At 34.9% G+C, this 21,775-nt stretch overlaps 1 protein-coding gene and 1 long non-coding RNA gene across 3 annotated transcripts in view; one reads left to right on the top strand and one right to left on the bottom strand.

The window, feature by feature from the left end:
• Nucleotides 1-21,775, top strand: part of LOC145260258 (uncharacterized) — a 280,225-nt gene that overhangs the window by 12,177 nt on the left and 246,273 nt on the right. The window lies entirely within an intron of this gene.
• LOC145260248 (solute carrier family 22 member 21-like) overlaps nt 14,258-21,775 on the bottom strand; it is a 154,511-nt gene continuing 146,993 nt past the window's right edge. For both annotated transcript variants that reach the window (XM_080118076.1, XM_080118079.1), the window contains exon 10: nt 14,258-15,774. In XM_080118076.1, the coding sequence (XP_079974202.1) occupies nt 15,693-15,774 (82 nt within the window). In that variant the 3' untranslated portion in view covers nt 14,258-15,692. The remainder of the gene's footprint in view (nt 15,775-21,775) is intronic.

The raw sequence follows: 21,775 nt of genomic DNA, 5'->3' as shown, positions 1-21,775 counted from the left end.
TGTTCGCTGAAAAAGTACATCATCTCCTTTGGGATATCATTGTCAGTAAGCAGTGTTACATAGTACCCACATAATGTTTATAATTTTTGTTAATTCTTATATACTCTGCTAATGTTACAGCGCATCAACCCTTTTGGATTATACAACAAATGTTCTTACATAAGTAGGGTTCTACACTTTTTGAACTGATGTTATTTATTCATTCAGCAAGTGTAAAAGATGTGGGTGAAGTATATTTTGTTTGCTGTCCTTTCTTTCACTTCCACAGCTGTGAGGTGGGTCTCTCGATCTAATTTGCCTACCGATTCACTATTTATTTTTTTTTAATATAATTGAGTTTATTTGACCTCACGCAGCAGCAGTCTGAAGACGCATTGTCAAATTCCAAGCTAGACCTTTTTCTTGGGGAGGGGCTCTTGAACTCACCGTTTGCATTCTAAGATACAGATGTGCTCTTTTTCCACTCCCAAGAACATCTGATTAGCCTCTTTCCAAAATCTTATCTCCAGAACGTGATCTCGCAAAACCTCGCCAACTCTTGTTCTCACAAATGAAGCCTCATCGTAGGTGACTGCCCCCACCCCCTTCGTTAACCTCTCTGATGTAACCCTAATGACTCTTTTCTGTCACCACAGCTGCTGTCCTGTTTGACAGGTTTTTGAACTCAAGGACTCTCAAACTAAAAAAAAAATCCATGTACTAGCTAAAACTGCTAATCTGATAACATAGAATGCCGTTACATAACAGCAGAGAAAAACCTGGAAGCAACGAGGAAAAGCGTCCCCTTTCCTCTCTCCTGTCTTTGCTCAACTATTGACGATCTTCACTTGAACATAATGCTGATGACTTCCTTGAACCCAAAGAACTTCCTATCTTTCCTTTCTTCATTTGAACACTGTCAAACTTTCTTCCACCAATACCGAACAATGTAGGTTATTAAATAATTCTTTTCATCATTATTATATAAAAAGTTTTGTTTCATTTCGTGCAACAGTTTTCATTACATACCATTAGTTGGCCATAATACTTCTCTGATAAGACCAGGTCTTACGAGTATATCTTGATGGCGAAACAGATAGTAGGTTCAATTTACAGGGGAAGGCCAAGGAAAACATGTGGGAAAGTGATAAATACAAATTTAACAGAAAGAGGAATAAACAAAGACCTGACCAGAGATAGTTTAGTTTGGAAGTCAATTTCTAACACTTCTAATAATGATGATGATGATGATCATCATCATATCAATTAGTGTAAAATAGCAATGTTTTAAACTATTATTACTGCTTTATATGACTCTGGATGCTGGCTGTTGACAAAGGATGCAGAAACTTTACTCATTAGGTCCCACTGTCCTATAAATAAGACATAAAATAATTTATTTTTAAAATCTATAAGTGGAAGGGAACTCAGATGGAGAGCTAAACAGCAGAGAGAGCCTTCAGATGAGAAAACCCTTTCAATCAAGTGTTTTGGCCCTTAACGCCTTACACTCTAGGGGGAGGGGACCACATCCAGGTCATGACTCCTGGATGTCTCTCTGCTGCCATGTGTCTTTTATTATTATTATTAATTTTTATATACTCAAGTTTATATATATATATATATATATATATTTGTTTTTAAATAATATATAATAGTACTGCTTATTGCATAATTACCCCGAGAAAAGGATAAAATCCATTTGTATTTATCAATTCTCTTCCTTATCTTCATCAATGATCTCCCAAATCACATTCTTAGTTCATTTATCGATATATATGTAGATGGCATTACTATCTATGACAACACTTCAAAGACCAACAATGACCAAGATTTCTCTGAGTTTCTCTCCTATCTTGAACACATTGAAATAAACAAGCGTATGGTTGCAAGAAAAATACAGACGACCGAGTAAGGTTAAATAAATATATTTTATTTCTCACCAAATTAGAGATTTAAGGTGTCGTCGTTATGAGGGCCGGTCAGGTGTTGAGATATAAACTCGTCAACGATCAAATTTCTTTGGATTCGGTGGAGTGCGGGATGGTGATGGCAGAATGTGGCAGCGCTGGCGATCCTTGTCAGCTGATGTCGCTTAGCGGGGTTGGTGAGAGATGATGATTTGGTATCAGCCGAAGAAGGAAAGGGGCTTGTATCAGGATTGAGGGTGAGATGGTAGCGGTGGGTGATGCTGGTGTAGTAAGCTCCGAGTCTGATGTCGCTGGAGTGGGGCCGGGTGCTGGTTGAAGACAGAGCTTGTTCACAGTGCACCACGCTAGGGCCAGTCTGTCGGTTGTCGAAAAGGCTGGTATTTTTATAGTGATGAAGCGGACGTAGTATGGAGCAAATAAAGTTTTTTTTTAATCACTGGCTTGAGTTTGCTTTATGATTGTGTTTGTATGCATGCATGTGTTATATCGATTTGAAGCTAATAAAATTGTGAATGTAAATCTAGTCGGTGTTGTACGGTTGCATTGTTATGTGAATTATATATTGGTGTTTATATGCTTAGGAGTTGCGTTTGCTGTGATGTTTGTGTTTTGTATTTTGGTTTTGTCTTTGGCTGTGCGGCTTTCTGTGGCGGTTTTCTTTGTTGAAGTAAGGTGCGAGTTATTCTAATCATGTGTGTATCTAAAGAAATGCGATTTGAAGTTGTCATGTGTATTTATTGTGTTCATTTGCATTGTACCGACGAACAGATTTGTCCTAGCATCGCCATTGCTGGTTTTCGGTTCATGAAAATATGGAGGGATATGCAATATAACAACATGGTGCAGTCGGGTAAAAGATGCATCGAAAACCAAGCTTCTATCTTTTCACCGTAAGCGCTCTGATCCCCATTTGGCCCAAAGTGGTATAAGAATGGCTCTCATTTGAAAAAAGCTTCTGCTTTGACAAGCTTCTGGGTCTGACCTTCATTCAAACCTGAAATAGAAGACTTACATCAAATCTGTGGCCAAGGTTGTTGGAAAAATGGTTGCATCATTCTATCACTCCAGAAATTATCTCATTCCTATGCAATCTTCTAACTGTATAAGAGCCAGATATGTCCTAAAATGGAGTACTGTTGCCACATCTGAACAGGAGCTACTCTGATCATTATATCCTGCCTTGACAGGGTTCAAAATCAGCTTCAAAACCTTTTCTCCTCACTACAATCTCTTTCCCCACAGAAGAGACGTCGTGAGCTTGTCTCTGCTCTATCGTTATTTTCATGGCAAGTGCTCGTCTGAGCTTTAATTTATAGTCCCCTCTTCAAAACTTTCACAAAAAGCACTCGTTTATCTACAACCACTATCAACAATTTCCCTTTCTCTCTATCTGCGGTTAAATCTAAACACAGCTTCCATGAAGAAATCTTCTTTTTTAGAATTGCCCACCTATGTTCCACTGGTCTGTTTCCGGTTGCCTTCAAGTCGAATGTAAAAAGTTCTTGTTGAGTTGTCCTCATAAATGATCTAATTTTACCCAATTTTCAACACTAATAATCATTATGCTGCTGTTTAATGACCACGGTGTACTCATTAACTCTTTTCCTTGAATAATCTTCAAGCCTTGATAAATGGTAATTCTCTTGTAAAAAAGAAAAAAATACTTCTCTCTGACAGTTGTTAGAACCCTTAAAAATACCTCTAAAATTTGCTAAAATTCTATTTGTTGTATGATGTATAAGTCTTGCAGTTGATGAGTCTTGCAATAGTAAACCACTAATTTTTTGCCAAAAAGGAAATTAACTCTTTGTGTGAACTGCTTTTCTTCTTACTTTAATGTGTGCATTTTATCTTGAATGAATAACGTCTTGATTTCTAAAATATATCACATGTACCCAGTGCCCTATTTATTAGAGAGTCAATATTTTGCTGTCTAAATAAAATGAGTAACTTGTTCCTTTCCATTTTTAGTCATTATGCAAAGTTTCCACGCAATAGTAAAAAAAATTAGATATCCTATAACTTAATGGGTTAAACATGTATGAAATATTTGTTATTCTTGCATGTCTGTGTATGTTTTTCAGCTTTGTTTAAATGTAGATACCTCTGATTATTTTTAAATATTAACAATGGAATTAGACATTAGCAAAAAAAAAACCCTATTAAAAAATTCACATATTTCATTGCATTAAATTTGATCTATAGTCATTAAACACCAATTAAACAAGATTTTGTGAATTTCTCCTTAAGACCCCTTAAGCTTAAGCCTTAAATTTCTAGAATAAAAGTCATATAACTTTGATCAAAATTGGAATAAGGATTCTCGATATAAAATTTAGTGATATATAGGGCTAGGACAACAGCATATTCTTTTTATTGTTTTGACTCCCGAGTGTGTATCCGTTGATATCTTATATGCTTTTATACAGAGTGATATGATTCTCGGTTGATTAACTGTGTCGGATATATACTCAAGAGTCAAAACAATGAAAAGAATATGCTGTTGTCATAGCCCTAGTGATATATCTTGATGTAGTAGTTAATAAAAAGTGAGCCTTATGGATGCTCTCAACTACAGCCATCACACTCTACTCTTATAATCTTTGTAAGGGGACATAGTGGGTCAAAACAGTTTTGTTCAGAGATTATATTGTACCCATCCTAGGACAGGTATTTTTCTAGTTATATATCTAACTTTTTAAAAATAAAATTTCTTATTTGTTCTGGCTGAGGATATGGCATCTTACTGGATGCCAGACATTCACCTGCTATCTCATACATTCCAGCCGAGAGGTCTTTTTAAGATTCCAACTATCCATTTAAGTTCAATTATTTGTATTTTTCTTGCTATTTGCTGGGTTGTTTTTGAAATTCTGTTTCACAAGTCAGGATGCTCCTATAAACACTGGGATGATGAAGATCTTCCTAAGATTCCAGTTTCTTTTAATGCCACATATAAGACCTTGCTATTTCATTATTTTTCCCCTCTCAGCATCATTGGGGACATTTACTTGTATTAGATTGAGAAGAAAGTTCTTGCGGGATTTTTAATTTTGATTTCAAATTATGTATTTCGAAATAAGTTTTCGTTATATCTTTACTTTATATATCGCTTTAAAGAGCGTTTTTCATTTAAATTACAATCGTTTTAAAACAATTATGTCTTTTCAGAACGTTCACTACAAGATGGAAAAAAGATTTCAATTCAAGCTAGACCGAAAAGATGCTGAAACAGCTGCCGATATCAACAAAACGTTTGGCCCAGGAACCACTACTGAACGCACCGCACAATAATGGTTGATGAAATTTTGTGGCAGTGACAAGAGTCTTGAACATGATGAGTGAAGTGGTCTGCCATTGGATGTTGACAATGATCAATTCAGAGCCTTAATCACTGCCAATCCATGCACAACTATTCGAGAACTTGTTTCTGAATTAGATGTAACATATACGATTTCCAATCAGTTGAGACAGATTGGAAAGACAAAATAATAACTTAATTGAACAGTAACCAAAAGAAACGCCATTATGATGTGTCATCTTTCATTCTTTTACACAACAAGAACGACCCGTTTCTAAAACCAGGTTGTGACTTGCAATGAAAAGTGGGTTCTTTACGACAACTGGCAATGCTCAGCTCAGTGGTTAGATGGTGACAAAGCCCCACGACACTTCCCAAAGCCAGAGTTGCACCAAAAGAAGGTCATGCTGACTGTTTGGTGATCTGCAACTGGTCTCATCCATTATAGTTTTTGAATGCACATGAAACCATTATGGCAGAAAAGTACTGTCAACAAATGAATTAAATGCATCAGAAACTTCAACAACACCACCCAGAATTAGTCAACAGAAAAAGCCCAATTCTCCTCCAGGACAATGCCCAACTGCATGTTTCTAAACTGACCCTGCAGAAGTTGAACGAATTGGGCTAAGAAACTGCCCTCCGCCATACTTTCTTGACTTCTCACCTACCGACTACCATTTTTTCAAGCATCTCGACAATTTTCTGCATAAGAAATGCTTCAGAAATCTAAGCAATATCAAAAACGCCTTCAACGACTTCATCGGCACCAGAACGCAAGATTTTTATGTTACTGGCATAAATACACTTGTTTTGCATTAGAAAAAGTGTGTTGATTTTGATAGTGCTTATTTTGATCAATAAATTTTTTGTTTGAGCTGAGATATGTTCATCTGAATTTAAAAGTTAAAAACCACAAAAACTTTCTGGTCAACCTAATGTGTACATTATATATATATATATATATATATATATATATATATATATATATAAAATATGTGTCAACAAATAAATACATATGGGTTTTTTATTATATGATGGAGAATGGCGTAGATATTTAGTTGACAAAACATATGAAACAGATTAAGTTCTTTAACAAATCTATTTCTCTTATGTGATTAGACATTTAGGCATGGTAGCAGTGAAGAATTCAACCAACTCCTTAAAATAAATGTCAGCCTATGTAGCATAATTTTTCAATTGGATGCATTGTGACAAATTAAGAAACCTGAGACTATTTTACAGTCTAGTCAAGACCGAGAAAACTTACACTAAAACAAGTGAAGATTAAAATATGCATTTTTTTTACTTTGTCACCCTCAAACCTAATAAAATCAATTTCGGTTCGCAGGAATGGTTTAACAAGATTAACACGATGTTTGGGTAAGTTTATAACTTTGGGATATTTAAAGAAAAGAGAGTTGTATTTTTTGCAAATGACACAAATATTACCGTTTTAACAGCTTGTCTAGCTTTGGGTATCCAAATCCCCAAATTCTGAGTTTGCTAAGTGTAGCGACAATTCCCATGTGTTTTCACTTGACATGAGAATCCATTATCACTAACCTGGTAACATGACGATTTGAGAAGCATAACGAGATGAAGGACGTCCTCAGAAGAATAAGTAGATTTATTAATTCAACCTCGCAAATGAATCAATCCCTCATCACCCAAAAACAAATTAAATTTAGAAACCAAAGTGTGTGTGTGTGGGGGGGGGGGTCTCACCACCGTTAGACTAACAGATAATTCCTTTCCTTAGAAAGGAACAGACATTGCGTCATTCTGAGCAAATATAATCTCGCTCTAAGACCAAAATGTAGACACTTCTCAACTTCGATCTGAATCTGAAAACTATAGTTAAAATTCCAACAAGTTTATTTAACCAAGAGAATTTTTTTACTTCGATTAAAGAGCTACATTGAATAAATGATTCACAACCAGTGAATGTGTTAATCAACATCTGACTAGCAGAATTAAGACAATTCAAATCATAACTAGACCAGGCCAGGTTATCTCCTGTTCACAGAATCGAGCTCTTTTAAAAGGAAAGATTTTCCCTCAAACAGAAATATGCTTCATGCAGAAATGTACAGCTAACAACTCCAAGGTGGGCAAAGTCCTCCTTATGGAAGGTACCACTCTAGCTTTAACAAATATCAACCTGGCTGCACCATGCTGATATAAACATACTGTTCTTCCATATGCTAGGTTTGAGGTATCGCAAAAAACTATCAAAGTGGCCGAAGAATCAGAATCCACTGAGAGACGGTCAAATATTAATTAAATCCTTATACAACTTATTCCAGTCAATCAAAATATCAGGGGGAACTGTTTGGTCCCATGATACCTTTAACTTCCACAATTTACTAAGAAAGATTCTACCTTTAATAGTAACAGGAATACTCAATCCAAGAGGATCAAACACAGAGGAATTCAGAGACAAAATTTCTCTTTTAGAAGATGCAGATCTTCGTTTAAGGACTTACCTGCATTTTGTTTGTATAGGGCTAATATAAATAACCCAACACTTTCTCCGTGTTTGAACCGTGAGAAGGAAGGTTGTAATCTTGCAACATTCACTCAGCAAGCATACCATTGTTGCTACAGCAATTCTTTAACAAAAATCCACTCTTCCCCATGACAGAAACAGCACCCAAATACAACTGCAACAGAATGTTGGCTGATTTACGTTTTTATCAAATTGTTCATGTAGAAGTTGCCAAGTAGCATCTCCTTGCAAGAACTAGGATATTTTTCCATATGATACCGAATTATTTAACTCAGTATGAAATAACTTGACACAAACCCAAATATCAGAGTATTCTATCTAAAGCATATCAACTCATCATTCAGATTTAAAAAGAAGCAGAATCGATTTTTATCACATTCATCATTCAATCAAATCAAGGCTTTCCAGATATCGGTCAGTAGAACATACTGGTCTGTCTGGAACCGCAAAAGTAGTTCCAGCATATCAGTGTACAGATCAACACCTGAATATGTACAGTCATTTAACGAAGGCTTTCCACTGGTTCTCAAAGAACAATTGAACACTGATCTTGGTGGTACACATTGCAAATCTTGTTTTAGAATAGGCTAATGAGGAATCCATATGTAGTTGCCAAAATCAGAGCGACTACTGATAATCCTTTCAATTATTCCTTCCTTTTCCTGGTCTAAGAAGACCCGACAATAATAATCGTATAAACCCTTTTCAGTCAGCCTCTTTGATACATGATTCAAGACAGACAACAACACCTGATGATTAGAAGGCATTGACTTCAATTTATCATTGTTCCAAGTCAAACTGACATAACTTTTATCCATGAAGTGAATTGAAGAACAGAACAATTCTATCTTACATTTATCAAAATCAATGAATTTTTCCCCAACAATAGTAGTTTCCAAACTATATTTTTTCCACGGTTCTTTCAACCGAGAACTTCTCAAAACAGCTTAATGAATCCAGTACAAAGTATACATGTGTGAGGTCACACACAAAATTCTCAACTTGGGCATAGTTCAATCCCAACTTTTCTATTTTGTTTACAGTTTGGAGGGACATAAAATCCAATATATCACCAAATAGGACAATTCCTTAAGGAAATTCCCATACATGGCCTTCTCTAAAACTATTGAGGTTCATAGGTCCCAGAAATCTGAGCACACCCATACCTAATAGACCATACACCAGTAATGTGTCATTTCTCAATTCAGAGAAATTAGCCGCCAATTTGACATTTTGATTCATTAGATCTCTGATCACAAAATTCAATTTGTCAACCAAAGATAAAATGTCCATGCTATCATCCATTAAAAATGACACGGAATGATAGGAATCTGAAAATCTCACTCCAAGGTTTACTTCCCTCAAGTGCTTCACTTCTTTTCCCCAAAAAGTTTTGATCAGAAACTTACGATTCCTCAAGGCCTTTGGAAATCTATCCAGCATTTCATCAAATTAATAAGACTGTTCACTGCCAGTACCGATTAGGCAGTTGAAAAACACTTTCACCAGATTCAGTAGCGACTGTAATTTCCATTACAGGAAGTAGCAATAAGCTGTTCAAATGCTGACAAGCATTAGAAGCCATTTGGGTTTCCACAAAGGATATGCATAGCACCTTGCAATGTCCCCCTTTGCTACACAGCCAACACACGCCAAATTCTTTATAATTACCGTAACATGCATTTTCTTTATAAAATGCGTTCGTGTATTTGCTACATAATCCAATCTCTGGGCATTTTCTCAGCCAATCCGCAAGAGAAGGAAAGGATTTACACGGACAAAAATAGAATAATGGAAATAAATTTTCTACAATATTTATTTTTGCTCCAATCCAGAGTTCCCCTTTTAAGGGAACTGTATTTTCCTAATATAAAAAAAAAAAATCGACCTTGTATCAAACTTTGCTCTCATGGGAAAACAAATAAAACAAAAGCAACAATTTTTTGGAGGTACCTAATTATTATTGTTAATCATTTTTTTTTTCTTCATTTTATTAGAATACAAATTTTTTGTGAAAACTCGTAATTGATATTTTTCTATTTTCATCTTTTGAAGCTGAAATCCAAATCTCCCATTATTTTTTTTGTATAATGAAATCAAAATTGAACTTTAGTGATTTTGAAATTGTTGGCCCTGTATAATAACAAGTTATGTCCCAATTCCAAATTATTTTGCTTAAATTATAAACATTATTCGATTTATATCGTAAGACTATGAAGAGTTATTTTTTATGCCTATTAAAAAATAAGCATAAACAAATACGGATGACGTTCAAATGTAGATAATAACAATGGTTCAAAAGAACATACTGTCGTATTTCCTATTGCTAAATTCAAATGACAACTAACCACGCCCACAACTACTTACTGCTGCTAATCTTGACACATTGGCATTAGCCACACCTGTTCTGCTGATATTTTCTTATTTTCACCCCACCCCACGCTATTTTCTTGAATTGAAAGAAGAAAGGAACAACCCTAACCCTTTTGGATTAGTGAATTCATATGAAAAGCAGAGTTTTGAGCATTCTAATGTCTCTTGTCTCGCAGTTCTTGGAGGTCCATCTCCTCAGGCATTGCCTTCTCGTCCTTTGAAAAGCGGTTTAGTTTATTGCTAATTGCTTGGAACCCCCCTACTGGGGAATATCAACGAAGCTGTCTAGGCAATTTTTGTTCAGACAGAGTGCTCTTCAAATCCTCTCTCTTCATATTCAATAACCAAATAATACAAATTATAAAATTTCATACGAAACATCACAAAACAAAAATGTCTGCATTCATTGTTTACAATTCATTTGTTTTTTTTTTCTTTTTATATACATTCTTCTTTATAAAATTATAAATTTTTTGTACTTATGCGGTATAAGAACCGTGCTATTATCAAAATTTGGGGGCAAATCACATAAAATGCTGAAAGGTGTTGAAATGCTAATCCAATGAAATTGCAATGTAACAGCGCCGATAGCAGTAGTAGTTGCATGACAAATATACAAATGGCAGAGGAAGAGAGGGGAAAAGAAAAAGAGAAAAAAAAAATGCACCACATGGCAAGGACTAGAGAAGAAATTGCATGTCAGGGAAGATGAAGGTTTTGGCCCATGCTGGTAAGAGACTTAACTACATGACAGACAACATAAACTAAGAGACTTTTAAAACAATGAGGCAATGCATTATTTTTGAAGAACCATAAATAAATGCAGTTCATTTTAACTGAAAAATCTGAGTGGAATTTCTTTCCTTTTTGTTTTCCTTTGTAATTGTCTCAGACACAGCATGTGGGTTCAAATCTTACAGTATAACAACATCGAAGAATAGTGACTATGTTACAGCAGCAGTAGCCAACGTCATTTAAGAAAACATTTATTTGCTAACATTGGTTTATTATTAAATTTGGATTCAAAGAAAAAACATAAAAAAGCAAACATTTTTTTTGCTTGTTATCAGTTGTTTTTTATTCAAAAATAAATATTAATTCATGAAACTTACCTTCTGGATTTTAATTATAATTTTTATAAAGTTTGATAAAAACTGTCTAATAATTCATTATATTTTTCTGTAAGAACAAAAATTTTGTTCATTTTTCATTGAATTGCCTTTGTAATAACAGAAATAATGTTTCATTTAAAAATTAACCAGCATTTGTGCGAGAAAAAAAAAGTCACTAACTTTCGTTAGAAACCTGTTGTTTTACATAAAGTCCCTGGAAAATTCTGACAAGTGCTTATTCTGTATTAGTACTTATATTTTTATGATGGTTCACATGATGGACACCTTCTCCATCATGGGTGGCACAATCGAAAAACAAGACAATGATAAAGAAAACGATGATAAAGAAAACAATAACATGGAAAACACCTGAATTTACATAAATAAATATACATTTATTCTCACACAAAAAATTAAAGACAAAAATATGGACAGAATACATAAACAGGGGTTTGCGATTTAACAAACATAATTACCCCATCAAAATTTTATGTTAAAAATGTCTAAAACACAATCAAAAATAGGCATGAATTGCCAGGGTAAACAGAGAATTCTTGATTTTGTAAAATAATATGTAACCTGTACCGAGTGCAAATGCTATGTTGAAATCACTACTTGTCTGGGATCTCATCACAACACCTAGAAGCTATTTCCATACATAGACAATGGAGATCCAAATGGAACTGTGATCCAATCGTATTATGGTGTGTATCTATGTACAAATAAATAGCTTGACCAAATTTCTTGATTTTTAATTTCGCACTGTACATATGCAAGACTTTTTCATTTCTTAGTTATCTCCCTTGATATTAACAATAAAAAAATAAACATTAAGTTTAACTGAATTGCCTCCCCTGTTTAATACAGAATTATAATTATTTTGCATATCTTTTATTATTTTTTTTATTCAATTGAGACTAAGAATAATCAGAATATTATAACATTGGTAAAAGTTTTAATTACAAATGGACATAGTAACAATAACAGTATGGTGGACAGGCACTTAAAAGTTTTTAGGCCTAACAACAAAAGAGTCTGATGGAGGAGTACTTTCAGTGGGGTGAGGTGGGGGTAGTAAGAACATAATTTACAACATAAATCCCTTCATTTTCAGGAATTTATTAAAATTTATTCTTTATAATTTTTTTTATTTATTTTATTTGAAACTTTAGAAATCTGTTACAAATGTTATAATTTTTTTATCAAATGACTGAAATCATTTTTTCTGAGATTTCATTGTTTAAACAACTTATTCATAGAAGAATACAGAGTGTTATATTTTTTCTGTTTTTATTTTGTTGTTGGTATTAACCAGAGGGGCATGATCCTCATGGAGAGAGAAATGTACACGTTCAATGTTGTGATGGGTTGTGTGATTTGTGCGAATTTTGAAGAGAAAAACTTGATCACATTTTTGTAAATATTATTTCACAAGTTTATTTTGAAAACTTAGAAAACCAAATGTTATCTTTTTTTAATCATTTTTCCTTTTCTGAAACTTTTGTTGTTAAAACAACTTCTTCATAAAAAAAGACGTAATGAATTTTTTTTAGGGGAGGAGGGCTAATACGACTAACAAAATGCAGAAAAAAAAAACACTAAATCTATGAAAAAATTGTTTTAATGAAATTTTCAGAAATTTTTTTTTTTTAAATCATAAAAAACAACAAAAAAAATTATGTAACATTTGTTTTTTTAAATTTTCAAATCAAACGTGTGTAATAATGTTTTCAAATAAGTGAACAAATTTATTTATTTTAAGTTAATAGTGTCTTATTTTGTAGCAAGATCTTGCAAGTGATTTTTCTGGAACTTTGTTCTCAGCTGGTTCTCCATGAGGGTTGTTTGTTTTTCTCAGTCCAGAAAGTTGTGTACTTTCCTTATCACTTGTGGAGCTTTCATTTAAAAAATAAACCTTTTTTTTAATATCAGTTATTTTACTGCTCAAATTTACATTTTATTATTTTTAAAATCTGAATTTTTTGGGATGATGAGTTGTTGGTTGAACTGTTTCTCTTCAGACCATTGAGTACTTATCAAGTTTAGGGCCTTATTTCTGACAACTTTGTGCCAACATCTTCTGGGAGATTACATAAGCAGCTGAAAGATGCCAAAGCAATAATCCAATCAGCTGTCAGAAGTAAAACAAGTTTCAATGAAGGTGTTAAATTCATTAAAATCAATAACATTTTAAACCAAAAATAACTTTGAACATGCAATATCAAGGTGAAATACGCCCCCCCCCCCCCGAGTGCTTTTCTAGATAGAAAACCATTCTGAAGATAGGTAAGGTAGGGGAATAGACCTCGCATTTTGAATTAATTATCTGGCAGTTTTTGCTTTGGCCTCTTCCAGCTGCTTACATTACTTGCTAACACGAAGTTGCTGACGATCAGGTCGTAAACTGGACAAGTATTGAATATTGTTCTCACTGTTGCCTTTTACTTTTCTATGTTTCGGCTGATATGCTCTCCGGCCTTGTTCAAGTGCATTCATTATTATGCATAGTGGTGTTTTTCCTGTATTAATATTCATTATTTGTATATTAAGAACACTGATTTTTCATACATACTTTTTTTTTTTTACTAAAAATTATGGTTTATAATATGCAGGAGCTTATAAAGATTTAAAGCCATCTATAATATAAATCTCACCTGTCTGTTTAAATGTATGTATGTTTGTATATCTGCCTAAAACTTTCGACAGAAGCGACAAATTTTCACGAGATTGGTATCGTTTTGAAGTGTGACCCTTCGGAGGACATGGATCGAAAATTGGCTAAAAACATTAATTCCTTCAACCTGTTTACTGAGCACTTTTCTACAGGGAGGGGGTCACTTTATTCGCAGATATTTTCGAAAGTTATCCCATCTTTTTGATCTTTGCAATAACTAGCCTTTATTAAAGCCTACATCATTTCCGGTTTGGCGAGGGGGGCAACAGCAAAGACGTCATGTTTTTTTTTGTTTTTTTTTACATTCTTTTCCTCCTTTGCGGTACGGGTTCGAGCCTGCCTGCCTACAACCCCCCTCTTTTTTTTTTTGCTAGTTCAAGGATAAAGGTCAAAGAGATGGATAGACTGTTAGTTGAATGATGAAAAATATTATGAGAGGACTGAAAAAAATGAATGGAATGAATAAAATTTGATGACTCATGAGGACGATTTATGTCAAGTATTTACTGATATTTTTCTTTGTGTGTCTTTGAAGTATATGTTCATATAATAGTTTCCCACTTTCTTACGCAGTCCTTTGTATTGTGGTTGTATTACGTAAGATTTGTCAAGCTGCAGTAGCGAGCAGACAAGGCAGCGTTGCATCGTTATGGTCCTCCTCTCCACATTCACGGACGGTTGGGTCAGTTTTGTAGCCCCATCTTGTCATAACTCCAACTGCTATCCCATCACTGAAATTTGGCAACTCTGTGCCTATTGTACAAGTACTTTAATGGTAAGTTCTTGGACAAACTCAAAGCATTAGTATCCCCTCAATGTAAACACTCCCGACAAACCAGACAAACTATAAAATCCCACTATTACACGATAGAAATCCCTAGATGCTGTTCAGCCTTCTACTCAAATAGCTTCCTCCTTAGAGTTGCTCTACTTGGGAATTCCCTGACTTTACCAACATGCAGAAGTTCAAGTGTAACCGGAACAGATATCTTACTGCCCAACTCCCTACATAGTTCCCTGCTAATTTGGTCTCAAATAGTAGCCCCTTACGAGTTAGTGACACTATGCCTTGCTTGGGGTGTTGGGTGAACAAACAGTAAAAACTTTGCCCCCCCCCCATTCCGGTTCTCATGCAATGGAGTGTTTTTCATTGGAGCCAGGATGCTTCTGAATCGGGAGAAACAGCCCCAGAAGAGAAGATCGCAATGTCAGTAAGAGGTAGGGGCATTCTCTAACTGTTTGTTCCATAGCTGTAGTCTGGTCTCTTCCTGAGATGTTATTAGAGGTTTGACAACTAAGCTTAATAATAAGATTTGAAAATGAGCATGTTATAGTTCCAAACGAAGTAATCCTATGGTAACATGTTTCACGGATGGGAATTTCTTGGAAAGAAACTGTTCATGAAATTCCGTTTGATGTTATATACTCAGAGGAAGAAATGAAAATGATTTGTAATGGTGCTAGTAAGACAACGAACTGATCATATCATTTTTATGACATTTTTCAATTTACAAAGTGATGTATGACGTCACATAAGCATCATCATGTTGAACGCAACATTTAGATTTATAAATAATACACAACCAATTTACAACAATGAATACTGAAAAAACATCACTGTGGGTGATTACCTTAAGCAGACCAGAGAGCAGATCGGTCGAAATATATTTAAAAAAAAATAATCAAAAGAGCATCAAAATAGTTTGTGAGAAAAATAGTTTGAAGAGAAATTATACAAATAATAAAATTTGGTTGTTTTTAACAACATTCTGACAATTGTTGGCAGTTGAGTTTTTTTTTTTTTTTTTTTTCAGTAGAGAATATCAGAATTTGATATGTACGTAGGAGAAGTTGGAAAGGTATAATCTTCTTCAAAATCTCTTCCTGGAGTTCTGCAAATAAAAAGTTAAAAGAAAAAAAAAAGAAGCAAATATGAAAAGCTGATTTTTAATTAAGCCCCAACAGAGTTAAACAATACTATACATGTAATATTTGGTTTATTCGGAGTACTGTTCTCATCTTGAAAGTTATTCGCACAATCTTTCAGACGATTTGACCTCTGACCTTATTCAAGTGTATCAAACTTGTGAATTCTAAGAATACAGAGGTTTTTTTCTTTTTCTTTTTGCTGTTGGTATTAACCAGAGGGGTATGGTCCTCATGGAGAGAATAAGATACACGTCCAATGTTATGAGGGGTTATGTGAATTGTGACTTTGGAAATCTGTTCAGAATTCCTTAACAGAATCCTTCTTTCAATCCTCATAGGATGCTTGCTTTCATGTCGTCAGTCATGATCAAGTAAAGTCTTAAGTAATTTGTAATTGTACATAATAATGGATATAAGTGTTAAGTCATTATCAGTACTAAGTAACAGTCTTCTTGAAGTTGAAGGTTCAATCCTCAGTTCGGGCGATACACAGAATATAATTCCAAATCACTTTAAAATCCTTTCTCATTAAGGTTCTCAAGTTCTACAAAAGGCATGAAGAGGAGAACAGTAGTCCAAATAAAACAAATTATCAATCCTCATCTAAGAAATTCCGAAACATATATATATATATATATATATATATATATATATATATATATATATATAAGACTAAATAATGGGTTCAGTTGGAAATTCCATACAAATCTCAAATTTGACGAGATACACCTGTAGAAGGTTGGATGTTATATTGGCTGGAACATTGTGAGAATCCAAGATGAAAATAGTAATCCAAATAATCAAAATAATACAATAGTATTAATTTCTAAGGTACTTATACATTATACGACTTGCCCTGACGGAAATAACTGGAAAATACCAAGAGTTTTCCTCAATTTTTAAAATACTATTAAAAAAGATATACATTTATCTAATACAAATTACAATGGTATAAAAAAAATGGAAACACAAAAATATAAAATAAGTTTAATGAATAAAAAAAAAAATTTTTCTTGTAAATAAATTAAAAATTACAATTTTTTTTCAAGAAAATTTTTACAAAACGTTTTTTTTTTTGTTAGGAAAATGTTTTTTTTTTTTGGCTTATTATTTTAAAGTTTTTTCTCAAAAATTTTTTTAAATAAAAAACATTTTTCTTTTAAGTTTTGAAAATTTGGTTTTGAAGAAAAGTTTTAAAGGAAAACTGTTTTTTTCATATTAAAGTTTTAATGTTTTGTTTTTTTTACAAGAAAGAACGTCTACTTTGTAAAATTTTTCTGGTGTATGAAAAGTTATTTTATTTTCTAAAAACATTAAAAAAAAAAAAATGGGAGAAAAATTGTAAGAAAAGCTTTTTTTTCCAGAAAATCTACAGGAAATCTGTAGGAAATAATGGGCAATCAACAATTCCCCCACTAACCAACAATCATGAAGTTGTTTGCTCAGCAACCGAGAAGGTTAACACACTTGCCAGTTGGTTTGCCTCCAACTCCACACTGGACCTTGCTAACCACACATTCCTGGACTTTCCTTTGCAGACAGATGCCAATACTAGACGATCAGAAAATCACTCCTTCTCAGGTGCATGCTATCATAAAAAATCTCAACACTTCAAAAGCATGTGTACCTGATCTCATCCCGGCTGTGCTATTTAAAAAGTGCTCCGCCAAAATAGCTCCAATCCTCTCCAAACTTTACAACAAATGCCTTAATGAATCTTGCTTTCCTGCCTGCTGGAAAACTGCTTCTGTGGTACCAGTTTTCAAGAATTCTGGCGAAAGAACTGACATAGTAAATTACTGCCCCATTAGCCTCCTCCCACTTTTTACCAAAATATTTGAGTCCATAATTAACCAAGCTCTAGTCCATCACCTTACAGATGCTAAACTTCTGACCGACCAACAATATGGATTTAGGAAAGCTGGTTCCACAGCAGACATTCTAACTAATCTCTGAGCATATATATCATTCACTTGACAAAGCAGGGAAGGGGAGAGCAGTAGCTCTAGATATATCTAAGGCTTTTGACAGGGTATGGTATGAAGGTCTTCTCAGGAAGATCAGATCATATGGTATCACTAGAAGAATACTTAACATAATTAAATCCTACTTAGATAAGAGAAAAATCCAGGTTGTCCTCGATGGTCGTACATCTAAACAATGTGATATAAATGCGGGAGTGCCCCAGGTGTCTATCCTAGGACCTCTATTATTCCTAATATTCATAAATGACCTCCCTGACAAAATTGTCTGTGAGATGGGTATATATGCTGATGACACCACGCTCTATAACAGATACGACACGAAAACAAATGGACACATATCTAAAGAAATGGCAGAAACATTAGAGGATGACCTCCAATCTGTAGTGGAATGGGACAAAATGGATGGTCACATTCAATGCTGCCAAGACTAAACTTGTTTCCTTCAATAACTACAAGAAACCTCTACCACCAATAGCAATGGCCAAAGACTTTATCTGAAAGCACATCTTTTAAACTCCTCGGCCAGGAAACAGGAATTGGAACAATTACATTGCGAGCATTGCCAGGACCACTGTGAAAAAGGTAGGTTCTCTCTACCATGCTAGAAAGCTACTAACGCCTGAAAGTATCCTGTACCTCTATAAGGCCACCATTCGCCCATGTATGGAGTATTGTTGTCGTATTTGGGCTGGTGCATCTGCTACTAGTCTCTTACTCCTAGATAAGGTTCAAAAGAGAGTCGCCAACCTAATAGGTCCTGAACTGTTATCCAAGCTTCAGTCTGTGTCCCATCGACATAATGTAGCATCCCTCTGCCTGTTCTACAAGTAGTTTAACGGTGAATGTTCCGACAAACTACAAGCACTTGTACCCCCTCTACGTAAATACCCCCGAGAAACCCGACAAGCAATAAAATCCCACCCCTTCACACTAGAGATCCCTAGATGTAAGAGAGCCTTCTACTCCAGTAGTCTCTTCCCCAGAACCGCTAGACTTTGGAATTCCCTTCTAGGTTCCTGCTTCCCCAACTGTACTGACATGCAGAAGTTCAAGTGTAATGTGAAACGATATCTTGCTGCCCAACCTCCTCACCTGTAGCCTGTGTCCCTAATAGTAGCCCCCTACATCAAAGTGGCAATGTGCCTTGTTTGGGGTGAAAATATAATTAAAAAAAAAGAAGAAAAGCTTTAACCCTAACCCCTAACCTCCTTCCACAGGTCCGGCATGTTAAATAAATAGCTATAAACTTTTTTTGATTGGGAGAACGTTAACACATCCTCACATGTCTGAATTCTTTCCAGCTACAATAAATTCACACTTTTTTTCTTTTTCTTCCATTGTTATATTCTGAATAATTTCATTTAGTTTTTATTAGAGCAATTAAACTTACATTTTTATTTCTTCTAACGTATGAAAAAGTTACCTGTTTAGATTGTGATTGGCTCAAACCCAACAAACACGTTCATTATGGAGATTTTATTATTGGCTAAGCATTCTTAACATTGCACTCGACCTTTTCCAGTTATTAACGTCAGCTGCCAGTTGAACTGAGTAACTTTGTGGTAATCATGAGTGGTACACAATGAACAAGTACCGTTAAAAAAATTTTTTTTTTGAGGGGATGGGGTGTGATTTCAGGCTACACTAACTGCTAAAGTTTATAAAAAAATAACCACATTATGCATGATGTTGCCTCAAATACATATCCCATAATTCATAGTAAAAAGTAAATTAAAGAATGCAAATAACATTGATGTTCACCTGTGTAACATTTTTATTGCATTATTCAACACAAAATTTGAAATAAAGCAATTCTTTTCTCTATTAAATTTTTTTCCATATCGCTTATTCTAAGTGTTTTGGAGGAGTGAGGACAAAATTTGTCTTCCCTCCTAAATAGTAAAGTTTACAAAATTTGTCTTCCCTCCTAAATTTTTATTTTTTTAATTCAATTTTCATCCCAAACAAGGCACAGTGCCACTTTGAAGTAGGAGGCTACTATCGGGGACATAATTTGCGGAGGCATTATGAAGGGAGATGAGTAGCAAGATGTTTGTTCAAGTTATACTTGAACTTCTGCATATTAGTACAGTTGGGAAAACAGAATCCCGGAAGGGAGTTCCAAAGACTTGCAGTTCTGAGAAAGAAACTATTGGAGTAAAAGGCTTTCTTACACCTAGGGATCTCTACTGTAAAGGGGTGGGACTTAGTTGCTTGTCGGGTTTGTCGGGAGTAGTCACATCGAGGAGGTACAAGTGTTTGCAGTTCATCAGAGCATTCACCATTAAAGTATTTGTAGAACAGGTAGAGGGATGCAACATTTCATCGATGGGACAGAGGCTGAAGCTTAGATGACAGTTCAGGACCTATCAGGTTGGCGACTCTCTTTTGAACCTTGTCCAGGAGTGAGAGACAAGCAGCAAATGCACCAGCCTAAATGTGACAACAGTACTCCATTCATGGGCAAATGGTGGCCTTATAAAGGTACAGAATACTTTCAGGGGTAAGTAATTTTCTAGCACGGTAAAGGGAGCCCACTTTCTTTGCAGCAGCCTTGGCAATGCTCTCAATGTATCTATTCCAGTTCATGTTCCCTGTAAACCTTAGGCCAAGGAGTTTAAAAGTACTTTCAGGCAATGTGTTCTTGGCCATTGCTACTGGTGGTAGATAAGGTTTCTTGTAGTTATTGAAGGAAACAAGTTTAGTTTTGGCAGCATTGAATGTGACCATCCATTTTTGTCCCCATTCCATTACAGATCTAGTGTTTCTGCCATTTCTTTAGATATGTGTTCATTTGTTTTCCCCTCATGCCTGTTATAGAGTGGTGTCATCGGCAAATATACCCATCTCCGAAACAATTTTATCAGGGAGGTCATTTATGAATATCAAGAATAATAAAGGTCCAAGGATCAACCCGCATTTATATCATTGTTTAGACGTATGATCGTCGAAGACAACTTGGATTTTTCTCTTACTTAAGAAGGATTTAATTACATTATGTATTCTTCTAGTGATACCATATGATCTAATTTTTCTTAGAAGACCATCGTGCCAGACCCTGTCAAAAGCCTTAGATATATCAAGGGCTATCGCTCTACCCTCCCCTGTTTTGTCCAGTAAACAGTATATACTTTCAGAGACTACAGTTAAGATATCTGCTGTTGAACGGGCTTACCTAAATCCATATTGTTTGTCAGTTAGGAGTTTAGCAGCTGCTAGGTGTCGGACTAGGGCTTGATTAACTAAGGACTCAAATATTTTGGTGAAAAGCGGGAGGCTAATGGGGCGATAATTTAATGGGTCAGTTCTTTCACCAGAATTCTTGAAGACTGGTACCACAGAAGCGGTTTTCCAGCAGTCGAGAAAGCAAGATTCGTTAAGGCATTTATTGTAAAGTTTGGAGAGAACTGGAGCAACCTCAGCAGAGCATTTTTTTAATAGCACAGCTGGGATGAGATCTGGTACACATGCTTTTGAGGTGTCTAGGTTTTTTATGATACCATGTACCTGAGGAGGGGTGATTTTCAAATCGTCTAGTGTGGCGTCTGTCTGCAAAGGAAAGTCGGGGAGGGAGTGGTGTGCTGAGTCCAGTGTGGAGTTGGAGGCAAACCAACTGGCAAGCAGATTAGCCTTGTCAGTTGCCATGCAAGCAACCTCATGATTGTTTGAAAGTGGGGGAATGGTTGACTGCCCATTATTTACTATACTATTGTAGATTTTCCAAAAATCAAATAGTAAAGTTTGTCTTCCCTCCTAAATAGTAAAGTTTACAAAATAATGTGTTTATGTTACTGGCAATGTTGCTTAGAATATGTAGTCTATAATTCCTAATGATCAGTTCAGATTCATTAGGAGTGAATCCTATACATAGAAATATACACATACTAAACTGTTTTTGTTTTGAGGTCATATATAGAGCAGATTCTAAAAACATTTTGTAAACCTTTTTTATGATGGAAAAAGAAATTCAGCAGATCGT

The sequence above is a fragment of the Euprymna scolopes genome, chromosome 3 (assembly GCF_053919585.1).
Source record: "Euprymna scolopes isolate OS-2025 chromosome 3, ASM5391958v1, whole genome shotgun sequence".
NCBI classification, from domain to species: Eukaryota; Metazoa; Mollusca; class Cephalopoda; order Sepiida; family Sepiolidae; genus Euprymna; species Euprymna scolopes.
Note: the sequence above shows the minus strand (reverse complement) of the source record. Positions and strands in the feature narration are given on the sequence as shown.